Below are 16,388 nucleotides of genomic sequence, written 5' to 3' on the forward strand. Positions count from 1 at the left end.
CGCAAATTGCTCTAACTCGAGCAAATGCAAGACCCATTGCATTGCAAATGCTTGTTTTTTGATGCAGCAGTGGCGTTAGCAGTATACTACAATGCTCTATATTTCTAACCTGATGCATTGGGCCCAAATTTACTACATTTCACGGTGTCATTCTGCGACTTCACTGCGTCAAAATTTTACCGCCTGCTCAGAGCAGGGATCAACTTGATGCAGGGCTTTTCCCTATGGAAGGCTCCTCACATTGCTGAAGTTGTGTCAGTTTAACTATGCCACTCCAACAATGCATGAGTTTACTGCCACCAGATGCGGCAGACAGATTTCTGCCGCATCTGTGAAACTGTGCGCCAGGGAGCTCTGTAAAGTAAATACAGCGCATCCAAGGCTTTATTAGAGAACGTCCAGGAAGCACAAGAACTCTGAGGCATCGATGCCGACGCCTCAGATTTTTGTAAATGAGGCCCTCAATTTCCTATTTGACTTGGATGACCAGTTGCACAACAGCTTCTATTTCTTAAACAAGCAACGTGATATACAGCATCCAAATTAACTGTCCGTGAGCAGTGGAATCTGTCCATTAACATGCAAAATGAACTGGGTCAACCAAACAAGTTGCACTGATCTTTTGCATCACACTGCAGTTGCCCAACCTGAATAATGCAAAATTAAGCAGGTCATCAAAATCACTAAATACAAATCGACCTACAGTGCTAAGACCTGCTCTCGCCACAGTAAGGCCACAGGACATCTCTTCTTCACTGGATTCCGCCAACATCAATGATGTCCTTTTTCTGCCTCACAACATCGAGAGCTGATGTCTTTCCTTTGTTTAGTTCAGATAGAGAGCGTAGGTTCTTCCTCTGCTCCAGCAACATCGATAGCTCATGCCCTTCCTCTGCTCCAGTAACATTGAGAATGGAGGTTCTTCCTCTGCCCCAGCAACATCGAGAGCTGTCGTTCTTCCTCTGCTCCGTTCACATTGAGAGCTGATGATCTTCCTCTGTTCCATTCATATCAAGAGATAATGCCCTTCCTTTGTGCCGTTCAAATCGAGAGCGAGTATTCTTCATCTGCTCCAGCAACATTGAGAGCTCATGTCCTTCCTCTGCTCCGTTCAGATAGCGAGCAAACATTTTTCCTTTGCTCCAGTGATATGGAGAACTCATGTCCTTCCTCTGCTCCAGCAACATTAAGAACTGAGGTTCTTTCCCAGCCCCAGCAACACCGAAAGCTGACGTTCTTCCTCTGCTCCGTTCACATTGAGAGCTGACGTTCTTCTTCTGCTCCGTTCATATTGAGAAGTGATGATCTTCCTTTGCTCCATTCACATCGAGAGCTGATGTCCTTCCTCTGCTCCATTCACACTGAGGGCTGACGTTCTTCCTCTGCTTCGTTCACATTAAAAGATGATGATCTTCCTTTGCTCTGTTCACATTGAGAGCTGATGTCCTTCCTCTGCTCCATTCACATTGAGAGTATATGATCTTCCTCTGCTCCGTTCACATCGAGATCTGATGTCCTTCCTCTGCTCTGTTCACATCGAGAGCTGATGTCCTTCCTCTGCTACGTTCACATTGAGAGTTGATGATCTTCCTTTACTCCATTCACATCGAGAGCTGATGTCCTTCCTCTGCTCCATTCACACTGAGAGCTGATGTCCTTCCTCTGCTCCATTCACATTGAGAGGTGACGTTCTTCTTCTGCTCCGTTCACATTGAGAGATGATGATCTTCCTTTGCTCCATTCACATCGAGAGCTGATGTCCTTCCTCTGCTCTGTTCACATTTAGAGATTGCGTTCTTCTTTTGCTCCGTTCACATTGAGAGCTGACGTTCTTCCTCTGGTCCGTTCACATTGAGAGCTGGCGTTCTTCCTCTGCTCCGTTCACATTGAGAGGTGATGATCTTCCTTTGCTCCGTTCTCATCGAGAGCTGATGTCCTTCCTCTGCTCCATTCACACTGACAGCTGACGTTCTTCCTCTGCTCCGTTCACATTGAGAGATGATGATCTTCCTTTGCTCTGTTCACATCAAGAGCTCATGTCCTTCCTGTGCTCTGTTCACATTGGGAGTTTATGATCTTCCTCTGCTCTATTCACATCGAGAGCTGATGTCCTTCCTCTGCTCCGTTCACATCGAGAGCTGATGTCCTTCCTCTGCTACGTTCACATTGAGAGTTGATGATCTTCCTTTACTCCATTCACATTGAGAGCTGATGTCCTTCCTCTGCTCCGTTCACATTGAGAGCTGACGTTCTTCTTCTGCTCCGTTCACATCGAGAGATGATGATCTTCCTTTGCTCCATTTACATCGAGAGCTGATGTCCTTCCTCTGCTCTGTTCACGTTGAGAGCTGACGTTCTTCTTTTGTTCCGTTCACATTGAGAGCCGACGTTCTTCCTCTGGTCCATTCACATTGAGAGCTGACGTTCTTCCTCTGCTCCGTTCACATTGAGAGGTGATGATCTTCCTTTGCTCCATTCACATCGAGAGCTGATGTCCTTCCTCTACTCCGTTCACATTGAGAGATGATGATCTTCCTTTGCTCCGGTCACATCAAGAGCTGATGTCCTTCCTCTGCTCCGTTCACATTGAGAGTTTATGATCTTCCTCTGCTCTGTTCACATCGAGATCTGACGTTCTTCTTCTGCTCCGTTCACATCGAGAGATGATGATCTTCCTTTGCTCCATTCACATCGAGAGCTGATGTCCTTCCTCTGCTCTGTTCACATTGAGAGCTGACGTTCTTCTTTTGCTCTGTTCACATTGAGAGCTGACGTTCTTCCTCTGGTCTGTTCACATTGAGAGCTGACGTTCTTCCTCTGGTCCGTTGACATTGAAAGCTGACGTTCTTCCTCTGCTCTGTTCACATTGAGAGATGATGATCTTCCTCTGCTCCATTCATATCAAGAGATAATGCCCTTCCTTTGCGCCGTTCCAATCGAGAGCGAGCATTCTTCCTCTGCTCCAGCAACATTGAGAGCTCATGTCCTTCCTCTGCTCCGTTCAGATAGCGAGCAAACATTTTTCCTTTGCTCCAGTGACATGGAGAACTCATGTCCTTCCTCTGCTCCAGCAACATTAAGAACTGAGGTTCTTCCTCTGCCCCAGCAACACCGAAAGCTGACGTTCTTCCTCTGCTCCGTTCACATCGAGAGCTGACGTTCTTCTTCTGCTCCGTTCACATTGAGAGCTGACGTTCTTCTTTTGCTCTGTTCACATTAAGAATTGACGTTCTTCCTCTGGTCTGTTTACATTGAGAGCTGACGTTCTTCCTCTGGTCCGTTGACATTGAAAGCTGACGTTCTTCCTCTGCTCCGTTCACATTGAGAGGTGATGATCTTCCTCTGCTCCATTCATATCAAGAGATAATGCCCTTCCTTTGCGCCGTTCCAATCGAGAGCGAGCATTCTTCCTCTGCTCCAGCAACATTGAGATCTCATGTCCTTCCTCTGCTCCGTTCAGATAGCGAGCAAAAAATGTTCCTTTGCTCCAGTGACATGGAGAACTCATGTCCTTCCTCTGCTCCAGCAACATTAAGAAGTGAGGTTCTTCCTCTGCCCCAGCAACACCGAAAGCTGACGTTCTTCCTTTGCTCCATTCACATCGAGAGCTGATGTCCTTCCTCTGCTCTGTTCACATTGAGAGCTGACGTTCTTCTTTTGCTCTGTTCACATTAAGAATTGACGTTCTTCCTCTGGTCTGTTTACATTGAGAGCTGACGTTCTTCCTCTGGTCCGTTGACATTGAAAGCTGACGTTCTTCCTCTGCTCCGTTCACATTGAGAGGTGATGATCTTCCTCTGCTCCATTCATATCAAGAGATAATGCCCTTCCTTTGCGCCGTTCCAATCGAGAGCGAGCATTCTTCCTCTGCTCCAGCAACATTGAGATCTCATGTCCTTCCTCTGCTCCGTTCAGATAGCGAGCAAAAAAATTTCCTTTGCTCCAGTGACATGGAGAACTCATGTCCTTCCTCTGCTCCAGCAACATTAAGAAGTGAGGTTCTTCCTCTGCCCAGCAACACCGAAAGCTGACGTTCTTCCTCTGCTCCGTTCACATTAAGAGATGATGATCTTCCTTTGCTCTGTTCACATCGAGAGCTGATGTCCTTCCTCTGCTCCGTTCACATCGAGAGCTGATGTCCTTCCTCTGCTCTGTTCACATCGAGAGCTGATGTCCTTCCTCTGATACGTTCACATTGAGAGTTGATGATCTTCCTTTACTACATTCACATCGAAAGCTGATGTCCTTCCTCTGCTCCATTCACACTTAGAGCTGATGTCCTTCCTCTGCTCCGTTCACATTGAGAGTTTATGATCTTCCTCTGCTCTGTTCACATCGAGAGCTGACGTTCTTCTTCTGCTCCGTTCACATTGAGAGATGATGATCTTCCTTTGCTCCATTCACATTGAGAGCTGATGTCCTTCCTCTGCTCTGTTCACATTGAGAGCTGACGTTCTTCTTTTGCTCTGTTCACATTGAGAGCTGACGTTCTTCCTCTGCTCCGTTCACATTGAGAGCTGACGTTCTTCCTCTGCTCGGTTCACATTGAGAGGTGATGATCTTCCTCTGCTCCATTCATATCAAGAGATAATGCCCTTCCTTTGCGCCGTTCAAATTGAGAGCGAGCATTCTTCCTCTGCTCCAGCAACATTGAGAGCTCATGTCCTTCCTCTGCTCCGTTCAGATAGCGAGCAAACATTTTTCCTTTGCTCCAGTGACATGGAGAACTCATGTCCTTCCTCTGCTCCAGCAACATTAAGAACTGAGGTTCTTCCTCTGCCCCAGCAACACCGAAAGCTGACGTTCTTCCTCTGCTCCGTTCACATTGAGAGCTGACGTTCTTCCTCTGGTCCGTTCACATTGAGAGCTGGCGTTCTTCCTCTGCTCCGTTCACATTGAGAGGGGATGATCTTCCTTTGCTGCATTCTCATCGAGAGCTGATGTCCTTCCTCTGCTCCATTCACACTGGGAGTTAATGATCTTCCTCTGCTCTATTCACATGAAGAGCTGCTGTCCTTGCTCTGCTCCGTTCACATCGAGAGCTGATGTCCTTCCTGTGCTACGTTCACATTGAGAGTTGATGATCTTCCTTTACTCCATTCACATCGAGAGCTGATGTCCTTCCTCTGCTCCGTTCACATTGAGAGCTGACGTTCTTCTTCTGCTCCGTTCACATCGAGAGATGATGATCTTCCTTTGCTCCATTCACATCGAGAGCTGATGTCCTTCCTCTGCTCTGTTCACGTTGAGAGCTGACGTTATTCTTTTGCTCCGTTCACATTGAGAGCTGACGTTCTTCCTCTGGTCTGTTCACATTGAGAGCTGACATTCTTCCTCTGCTCCGTTCACATTGAGAGGTGATGATCTTCCTTTGCTCCATTCACATCGAGAGCTGATGTCCTTCCTCTGCTCCGTTCACATTGAGAGATGATGATCTTCCTTTGCTCCGTTCACATCGAGAGCTGATGTCCTTCCTCTGCTCCGTTCACATTGAGAGTTTATGATCTTCCTCTGCTCTGTTCACATCGAGAGCTGATGTCCTTCCTCTGCTCCGTTCACATCGAGAGCTGATGTCCTTCCTCTGCTCCGTTCACATTGAGAGTTGATGATCTTCCTTTACTCCATTAACATCGAGAGCTGATGTCCTTCCTCTGCTCCATTCACATTGAGAGCTGATATCCTTCCTCTGCTCCATTCACGTTGAGAGCTGATCTTCTTCTTCTGCTCCGTTCACATCGAGAGATGATGATCTTCCTTTGCTCCATTCACATCGAGAGCTGATGTCTTTCCTCTGCTCTGTTCACATTGAGAGCTGACGTTCTTCCTCTGCTCTGTTCACATTGAGAGCTGACGTTCTTTCTCTGCTCCGTCCACATTGAGAGCTAACGTTCTTCCTCCGGCCCGTTCACATTGAGAGCTGATGTTCTTCCTCTGGTCCGTTCACATTGAGAGCTGACGTTCTTCCTCTGCTCCGTTCACATTGAGAACTGACGTTTTTCCTCTGTTCCGTTCACATTGAGAGCTGACGTTCCTCCTCCGCTCCGTTCACACTGAGAGTTGATGATCTTCCTTTGCCCCGTTCACATCAGGAGCTGTGTTATCCAATCCAGCAGCTGCTGTTGTCTGTGCGGTTGATTTCGCAAGCCATCTCAGGAATCAGCCAGTCACCTAGACATAAACAATGTTCTGTGGTGTGAACCTCTGATTTCTGTAGAAAACCTGCGTCTACATCATCATCAGAACGAAACAAATGTGACTGGATTGCGCTGCAAGAAAGTAACTGTCTGTAGCTTTGTTTGTAGTTAAAGAAAGAGTTTTTTAATGGGGTACTTTACACCTTTTTGCCTTCTTCATATTGTTCTTTTTTGCATCAAGCCACAATAGACTGTAAATGAAACCATTCGTCTAGCTAACTCTTTATTCAACATTGAGCTTTATGAATAAAAAGCTCTAGTAGGCCTATTTTCATGTGCATCTATTACAGGTACAATGAGGTGGGGTTCTTTCACAAACCCCATCCCTTGAAAGTTTTGGAAGGAGGTGAGGTTGGCTTTAGCATTGCTTTTGCTAGAAGTGTGCCAACGCTCTCTAAGCAATGTCTGGATACCAAGAGAGGAAACATGCATTATCTTCCCTCTTTTGAAAAACCTAAATGTAGATCAAGCTGTACTTCCCTTTTGGGGTCAAGACCTTAGAGAAGTGTGACACTTTGCTGCTTTCAGACTTTCTGGAACATCCTATCCCCAAGCAGGTACAATCTGGCTGCTGCCCAGCCCACAGTACTGAATTGGCCTTGGTAGCAGTTTTAGATGACTTGAGGCTGTCAGCGGAAGGGCAGATCCGGTAGCTTTCCTTGGATCTGTTTGCAGCATTTGATTGGTGTTGCTTGAGCAGCTCTTCAATGGATTAGATACTATTTGAAGGACAAACACCAGGCTACCTCCTTTCACTTCCATGGTGCAAGGGAGCCAGGCATGTTTTATTAGGTGTAGGAAGGGACAACTTCCTGCACGTAAACATTCATTAATGGCCATTTCCTCCTTCCCTTCAATGTGTCCTGCAGAATGCAGCACACATATAAAGAGGCAAAAAGAGAAAGAAACTTATTTTTTCTCATTGCATCACTTTTACGCCACTGGGGTGGCATAGGAATCTGACGCATTCCCAGCCTTGTAAATCTGGGAATCCACGGGTTTCATGAGTGTTGCATGGGAGCACCCACAGCAACACCCATGGAACGCCCTTTTCACAGAGTTATGTAGGATCGCGAGCCATATTTACAAGGCCACGAAAAGGCACGCAAGGGGGCTTTACGTGGCCTTGTAGATATGTGCGGCCACATTGCGATGTGGAAACCTACCTTGCGTCAATGAGATGCAAGGTAGGTGTTCCCGTCCAGAAAACAAGGATATGGCCTTAGCACCATGTTTATCCCCCATGCTAAAATCTAGCACGGGTAGATAGAGGCCTTAGATAATGGCGCAAAGCTTGCTTAGAGCCATTATTTAACACCTGGGTATGGGCAGGTGTTAGGGGACCTTTGGGCCTTTTTCCATGGTCAGAGACAATGTAAAGAGCCCACAGATGCTCTTCCCTGGCCCCAGGGACACCCCCACCCACACCAGAGGGACACCACAGGATGGGGGACCCATCCCAGGTATGTCCCAGTAAGTATTTTTTTTCCCACTAGGAGGCCCTGACTTTGGGCGCCCTGCATGGCGCTGGCCCCAATGGGCATGGCCATTGGGGTGGTGGGCATGGCTCCTGTCCTTTCTAAGACAGGAGCCATGTCCATGGGGGTTGTGTGCCAGGAAATGGCGTTACACTGCTTGGAGGCATTTTTTGCCTCTAAAAAGTGAAGCACCATAATTCAGCGCTGTAGGAGGCTGGCCTGGCTTATAGTGGGTACCTTGTGGTACTTACACCCTGTGTCAGGTCCAGTTATCCCTTATTAGTAGAATAGAGGTGCTTCTAGCAGCTTAGGCTGATAGAAGGTAGCTATGGAAAAGCTTAGGCTGAACTAGGAGACATGCAAAGCTCCTACTATACCACTTATATCGTGTAGCACAATATCACAAGAAAACACAATACTCAGAGTTACTAAAAATAAAGGTACTTTATTTTTATGACAATATGCCACAAGTGTCTCAGTGAGTACCCTCAGTAAGAAGGTAAGTAATATACAGAAGTTATATGTACACAAACCCAAAACAGGTAAGTAATAGTAAGAAAAGTAATGCAAACAGTGTAGAATCACAATAGGATGCAATAGGTGAACATAGGTCTAGGGGCAACACAAACCATATACTCCAAAAGTGGATTGCGAATCACGAATGGACCCCAGACCTATGGGAGCTTGTAGAGGGTCGCTGGGACTGTAAGAAAACAGTCAGGGTGTCCAAGTTACCCCACCCCAAGACCCTGAAAAGTAGGAGTAAAGTACACCTACTACCCCAAAAGGACACAATAGTCATGATAGGGGGATTCTGCAAGAACCACAAACACCAGCAAAGCACTGAAGACGGATTCCTGGACCTGAGGACCTGCAAGGCAAGGGGACCAATTCCAAGAGTCGCGATAGTGTCCAGGGGGGGCAGGAGCCCAGGAAACCCCGGATGAAGGTGCAAGGAAGCTGCCTCTGGATGGAAGAAGCTTAGGATTCTGCAACAACAAAGAGAGCTAAGAACTTCTCCTTTGGATGGAAGATGTTCCACGGTGTGCTGAAGGTTGCAGAAGTATTCCCATGCAGAAATACCGCAACCAAGCCTTGCTAGCTGCAAGGGTTGTGGTAAAGGTTTTTGGGTGCTGCTGGGGACCAGGAAGGACCAGGATGTCACCCCTTGGAGGAGGAGACAGAGGGGGCGCTCAGCAACTCAGAGAGCCCCCACAAAAGCAGGCAGCACCAGCAGAAGTACCGGAGCAGGTACTTAGAAGATTTGTGAACCGGAGCTGGCTCAGAGTCACAAAGGAGGGTCTCACGACGTCGGAGTCCAACTCAGAGGGTTGAGCACTGCAGGATGGAGTGCTGGGGGCCAGGCTACGCTGTGCACGAAGGAATCCTTGGAGGAGTGCACAGAAGCCGGAGCAGCTGCAAATCACGCAGTTCACAGGTTTGCAGTCTGGCGTGGGGAGGCAAGGACTTACCTCCACCAAACTTGGACTGAAGGATCACTGGACTGTGGGAGTCACTTGGATAGAGTTCCTGTGTTCCAGGGACCATGCTCTTCAGGATGAGAGGGGACCCAGAGGACTGGTGATGCAGTCTTTTGGTGCCTGCATTAGCAGGGGGAAGATTCCGTTGACCCACGGGAGATTTCTTCTTGGCTTCCAGTTCAGGGTGAAGGCAGATGACCCCCAGAGCATGCACCACCAGGAAACAGTCGAGAAAGCCGGTAGGATTAGGTGCTACAATGTTGCTGGTAGTCGTCTTGCTACTTTGTTGTGGTTTTGCAGGCGTCCTGGAGCAGTCAGAGGTCAATCCTTGGCAGAAGTCAAAGAGGGAAGTGCAGAGGAACTCTGGTGAGCTCTTGCATTCGTTATCCGAAGAATACCCCAGAGGAGAGACCCTGAAAAGACAGAAAAGGAGGTTTGGCTACCAAGAAAGGAGGATTGGCTACCAAGAAAGGTAAGAGCCTATCAGAGGGGGCCTCTGACGTCACCTACTGGCACTGGCCACTCAGAGCAGTCCAGTGTGCCCCCAACACCTCTGTTTTTAAGATGGCAGAGGTCTGGGACACACTGGAGGAGCTCTGGGCACCTCCCCTGGGGGGTACTGGTCACGGGAGTGGTCACTCCCCTTTCCTTTGTCCAGTTTCGCGGCAGAGCAGGGCTAAACTGGCTTATGCAGGGATGGGCACCATCTGTGCACATCAAAGCATTTCCAGAGGCTAGGGGAGGCTACTCCTCCCCAGCCCTTCACACCTATTTCCAAAGGGAGAGGGTGTAACACCCTCTCTCAGAGGAAATCCTTTGTTCTGCCTTCCTGGGCCGGGACTGCCCAGACCCCAGGAGGGCAGAATCCTGTCTGAGGGGTTGGCAGCAGCAACAGCTGCAGTGGAAACTCCGGAAAGGCAGTTTGGCAGTACCCGGGTTCTGTGCTAGAGACCCGAGGGATCATGGAATTGTCCCCCAAATACGAGAATGGTATTGGGGTGACAATTCCATGATCCTAGACATGTTACATGGCCATGTTCGGAGTTACCATTGTGACGCTATACATAGGTAGTGACCTATGTATAGTGCACGCGTGTAATGGTGTCCCCGCACTTACAAATTCCGGGGAAATTGCCCTGAACGATGTGGGGGCACCTTGGCTAGTGCCAGGGTGCCCACACACTAAGTAACTTAGCACCCAACCTTCATCAGGTAAAGGTTAGACATATAGGTGACTTATACGTTACTTAAGTGCAGTGGTAAATGGCTGTGAAATAACGTGGACGTTATTTCACTCAGGCTGCAGTGGCAGGCCTGTGTAAGAATTGTCTGAGCTCCCTATGGGTGGCAAAAGAAATGCTGCAGCCCATAGGGATCTCCTGGAATCCCAATACCCTGGGTACCTGAGTACCATATACAATTTAGTCACTAGCCTGCAGTGACAAATTTAGAAAGCAGAGAGAGCATAACCACTGAGGTTCTGGTTAGCAGGGCCTCAGTGATACAGTTAGGCATCACACAGGGAACACATACAGCGCACATACTATGAGCACTGGGGCCCTACTTAACAACATACATACAGTGAAAAATGGGGGTAACATGCCAGGCAAGATGGTATTTTCCTACAGGCGCACAAGCTCCGGTTTCCCCTACGCCTCCCCCACAAGGACGCTAACAGGGCATTAGCGCCGGCTATTGCCATTCACTAAATATAGCCGGCACTAACGCAGTTTTGCGTGAAAAAGTATAAATATAGGCCTGAGTATGCTACACTGGCTTCCAGTGACTAAAAGGATTTTTAAAAATCTTTTTGTATAGTTCATGTGCTATTTGTTACTCTGGTCCTTATATTTGGTGAAAACATTTAAGATGTGCATTCCAAATAGAACCATTCACCCTATGGACGTGTTTCTCACAGTTTCCAAATTTCTCCATGCTTGCCAAGGAGGAAGGACTAGTTTGGCGGTAGCGGGAAGGCTGTGGAACAGCCTGCCTGTCACCCTGTGAAAGACAACTTTTCACTTGCATTTCAGAAAGGCTTTACATGTGTGTTTTACGTAGGTTTAGATTGATGTAGTAGTTGTTGTCTCTCTCAGCACCAGGACATCTTTTTGGTATTTGTGCGCTTATAAACTCATAACATAACATGACATATGAGTGGGGTAATGCTTGGTTGGGTCAGTGCTGTAATACAGAGCAATATGGTACCACATAAAGGGACTTATTTAGATGTTGGTGGTAATGGTCCTGATGTCAACTTTTCGACTCGAAACTCATCCGCCACCTTGATGGTCCGCACTCTGTATTTAGATGTTGGCTGTCCCATAAATGCAAGCACCTCCCGAGACCTTCCAACTCCGCCAAGAAATGTCACCTGCATCGACGGTGCCATTGGATATACTGGCTGACAGCGGGACCCCAGCTACACTTACCACCAAGCAGATTTGGATGTGCCTTACTGCTAAAGAAAAAGTGGCGGTCTAACCTCCACCTTTGAGTTGGCAGATCGGGGGAGAGGAGGGGTGAAAACTGACCTTTTTTCCACCTTCGTCCCCTATCTCGGACTGGACACTACTGGACAAGACCTGCCATCACTTCTGCCACTGACCCACGGAGTACACACGATCCCCCCGTCGACAGACTCAAAGCTAGGTACACCCCTTTGCCAGGGTATGTTGAGTGGGCACTGCACAGGAGGTGGGGACGACTGCAGGGATATACATGTCACAGTCATTTTTTTAAGTTACTGTCACATGCATATGTGGTGTATGCAATGGTGTCACACATGGTTGGGGACACACTGGCACAACATGCATATTGCACACATACACAACTGTCATTGTGGTGTCAGTATTCATTGCAAAAGTCATGCTGGGACCACAACGACAGTTCACTCACACTGGACAATGGTGCACATGTGTGTGCATTGCAAGGGGACCTGTACGGGTGGCTTTGTGCTATCTGTTGTGTATGTGAGTGTGTAGGTGTATGAGTGTGGATTGGCTGATTGAGGTGGAGGGAGCTAGAGTGGGTGGTGTGGTTGTGTATGTATGTGTGCCGCTTGCACGTGAGGCCGATGTAGTTGTGTATGTTATCTTGCCGTGTGGCACTGTCAGGTGCGTGTTGCCCACAGTTCCTTTAACACCCTCCAGGTCTGAGATACTGCCAGGGCCACTGGAATTACGCAGCAATGGGAGACCAGATTATGCGGCAGGGATTATTTAATTATGCAGCAAGGAAATGGAAATTATACAGCATAATGAGGTACCTCTTCTGATAGTATCAGTTCATTATTGTGTCACTTTTACACATATTAACACAACACTGTCTCTACACAGGTTTCACCTTAGTGGTACTAGTTTAACACCCAAACACAGCAACATGCACCTGAAAGGTGAACAGTCTAACTTTTCAAAGTGCCTTCCCCTGAACAACAATGCGTGTTGCTGCATTTTTATAAGTATATAAGATCCGTTTCAGCAGAAATAATTATTTTTGTTAAAGGGCCTGATGTCGGTCTTGACAGAGGGAATACTCCATCGCAAACCTGACGCCGTCCGCCTTATTACGATCTCTATAGGATATCATGGGATCGAAATACAGCGGACGGAATACCCGCCACATTTGTCATGGAGTATTCCCCTCCTCCAAGATCTAAATCAGGCCCAAAATCTGCAAATTATGCCGCATAAGACGGGTTACCTGGCACATGCAGCAAAGCAATACTAATGCGAAAACTACTGCAGCACGCATAACTCCAGTGGCCACGGATACCGAGGCCAGGGTTTTTCAGGTTAGTTACTGCAACCAAATCCAAACTACAGGTCACACTAGTCCTGCATTCATTTCCTGCTGTGCTACCCACTGAGGCTTAAACTGCTCTACGGTCAGGTGGACACCTTGCAATATGGACCCGGCAAGACTCTAATGCGCGTTTTAGGTTTTTTATGGTGAATTGCTTTGAAAGAGTATTTCTATCAATACTGAAACACATGGGTGGGTAAATAACAAACAGGGATCCTAAAACAAAGACCTGTTCACAAAGCCATGTTGGAGTACGCAAGGAGTACTCCTGTAGCACTCGCTTGCATACTCCAGGTGAACTGGCCCACTGCCTCTAAAATAGGAATAACAGTGGAATATTCGGGGAATATTCATATACAATTAGTACAAATAGAAAGGCCTGGGCCCTTTTTGCACTTTTAATTTGGATGTTTAATTACAGTTCGCTTTTAGGTGTTATTAATTATTTCAAATATTGTGAGGCCATAAGCATTGCATTTAATGCCCAAGTAATATTTTGCATGTCTTTTGTGCAATTTATAGATTATACTCAGTGTTTTTCAGTTTTAAATTCTAACCTTAACATCGGTTTAACTGTGTTTTTAAGTGGATTTGCAAGGTTCTTTTTATACATACTTTGATGTGTTATAACCAACACTAACCAGAATTTTACTTTAACCTTTGTCTTTTTCAGTTACTTTTTAAAAAATATATGCCATATCCAAGAGTTCCCCACGTCAGCCCCTTTCAGAGATCCAGCCTGAACTCTGCGTTACCTTTATCTGGGCACAGAGGGGAGGGGGGTCACCAACAGGGATCGACCCAGGCGCTGCTCCTAAAGTTCTGCTGATGGCCACCCCCTGCTACACACACTCTGACATGTGCTGTGGGGGGCTGAGTGGAGGGCCTGGACTGGGGCCAGGCCTTGCTCCCACCAGTGGTGTAGCCAGTGTTTGCGCCCCAGTGGCTGCAGTAATCAGGGCTCAGTGGGCCCCTCAGGCTTCTTGGCCCTGATGCCGTTGCCCCCTCTCCCACCCAGCAGCATGAAGACCACACGTGGCCATTTGAAAAGTGCAGAAGTAGGTCCCTAAATTTTATTTTCCTTCAATTTGTTGCAGCATTCCTGGGATTAGCGCAGTCACAGGGACAGTCTGTGCATCCAGCAAGGATTTGTGACTCCCACGATACAAATGAACATATTTTCATTTTTATTTTCTAATCAGGGAGAGCCCCTTCGGCGCCACCCCCACATGGGTTTAGGGTCACCTAGTCTTCCGCTGTGTCCCATTTTTCTCTTGATTATTCCCATTTGATGCACTGCTTTGGGTAGTGGAGGCCAAAACAGAATTTTTTGTGACGGCCAGCCAATCAGAACATTGTAGAGTTGTGAATCCAAAGCTGAATTTGCACATCCGCAATCCGTAAACCCTCCCTCATCCAGCGGTGAACCTTCATGTTTTTAAATCAATTCACAAATCGTCCGCGGAGGATCTGCAAACTAACAGTACAGGTATCTCTAAAATGTACCCTTTTTATACCCAACCCGAGAATCCTTCTGATTGTTAATTTCTCAAAAACTACTGAATGGATTTGTACCAAAGGAACAAAAAAGCACAAGTTTAGTAAAGTTCTACCTTCAAGCCAAATTTATTGCAATTCTTTTAGCAGTTTTTTTCCTGTATTGAGGAGTATTTGGGAATTGAAATGGGAAAAGGCAATTTTAGGGCAACCCACCCACCCCCCATTTTTTCTTGACACCTGCTTGACGACCGCATGAAACTTGCCCTGAAAGGCCCACAGTGGATGTACATAATACTGCAAAGTTTTGTGCAGATTTGTGGAACAGCACCACAATTAACTTTCTTTTGGAAACTCTGACCTAGCTATAACTACACTGGTGCTATCACCTGTACTTTTTACACAGTGGCAGTGGCCTCCGTGTAGTTATCATTAGGTCGGAGTTTCCATAGGATGATTGTTTGTGGTCCACTAATAATGTTGGTGCTGTATGACAAATCTTCACAAAACTATTAAAAAAAAGTTAGAAAAGTTAATCCACCTGGGCTCCTTCCTGAAAGGTTTCAGTGCAATCATTCAAGCAAGGGCCTGATAAAAAAAGGGGGGTGGGGGTCCCAAAACACCTTTACCGCATGCAGTTTTCTTAGGGAAAATTAGACAACGATAGAAAAAGAAAGGCTGAAAAGAATTACACCAAATTGAGAAGAAAGCTCGACCTTTATCCAGAAAGAGTTCATTTTGTGATTTGGTGTAAATCTGTTCAGACGTTTTAGAGAAAGTAAAATGAAACAATGTATAGATATCTGTTTCTGCGGGACTCCAGCGAGAGTATCGTAGGTCCGCGGGGGAAATAAAGTCGTCAGATTGACTAAGACATGAGACTCTGGGTAGATTGATTGATGTGATTGGCGGCCAGAATATGAAAGAAATATGTTGTGGCTGCCATTACAGGGCACTTGGACTTGGCCCCCGTGTCTTGCATCTGAATGTTAAATATTATGGTAGGGGTAGGGTATGGTATCCTGACCCCCTTTTAGTAATGGGAGGAGGGCTGCAAGAGGGACAATAAAAATTTAAATTAAATTCAACAGTTGGTCTCTCAGAACTCTTGTGAGAGTCCACGGGGTCCGCACTGGCTCCCAGGAGAGTCCTAAGATACTGAGTTAAAAAAAGGCACAGTAATGTGGCAAAATGTCTAAGCACACACTAAGCCCTGTACAGAAGTCATCATGGAGAGCCTACCCCTTTAAAACATCCAGGCTCCATTAGGTATTCAAGTCCCTACTATGCGCACGCCCTTCACCCTGCACCAGGCTATTTGCAGTTGGGCTATCTCCTCAGTGCAATCAATGAGGTGTGAGTTCACAAGCCCCACAACACACAGCCTACATTGTGTAGGCAAGCCTTCAAGCAGAGCCCACTCCCTTCAGACTCCCATGCCCCCTTAGGTAGCAAAGACCCTATTTTGCCGACTCTCACTAAGGTGGCACAGTGCCTACTGTGCACATCCAAAGCCCTCTACAGACAGCCCACTTGTTTTAGACACTCATGCCCCATTCACCATCCCAGCCCCTTCTATGCACACTTTTTGCACTGCGGGTAGGCAAGCTCCAGGCACAATCAATGAAATGTAAGTACCCAAGTCCCTACAAAAGACCGTCCACGCCTTGTAGAGAAGTCTTCAAGGAGACCCCATATGGTTCAGACACCAACTCCTCGTTCGGTGGCAAAGACCCTATTTTGCTCACCCTCGCTAAGCTGGCACAAGGCCTACCACACAAACACTAAGGGCCTGATTTAAGAAAAGTGGCTCTGCATCCAATGCAGTGCTACTTTTCTTGCACCCCTTAGCGCCCCCCCCCCAACGCCACCATGTGTGCGCCGTATTTAACATACGGTGCAGCATGGCTGTAGTTAGGGAACTAGTGTCAAAA

The 16,388-nt window shown here is 47.2% G+C and overlaps 1 protein-coding gene across 1 annotated transcript in view; it reads right to left on the reverse strand.

The window, feature by feature from the left end:
- Nucleotides 1-3,316: 3,316 nt before the first annotated feature.
- LOC138294057 (protein FAM118A-like) overlaps nucleotides 3,317-16,388 on the reverse strand; it is a 211,162-nt gene continuing 198,090 nt past the window's right edge. Inside the window, exon 5 of the mRNA XM_069233304.1 lies at nucleotides 3,317-3,627. Within this exon, the coding sequence (XP_069089405.1) occupies nucleotides 3,317-3,627 (311 nt within the window). The remainder of the gene's footprint in view (nucleotides 3,628-16,388) is intronic.

Source organism: Pleurodeles waltl, chromosome 4_2, assembly GCF_031143425.1.
Source record: "Pleurodeles waltl isolate 20211129_DDA chromosome 4_2, aPleWal1.hap1.20221129, whole genome shotgun sequence".
In the NCBI taxonomy this organism is placed as follows: Eukaryota; Metazoa; Chordata; class Amphibia; order Caudata; family Salamandridae; genus Pleurodeles; species Pleurodeles waltl.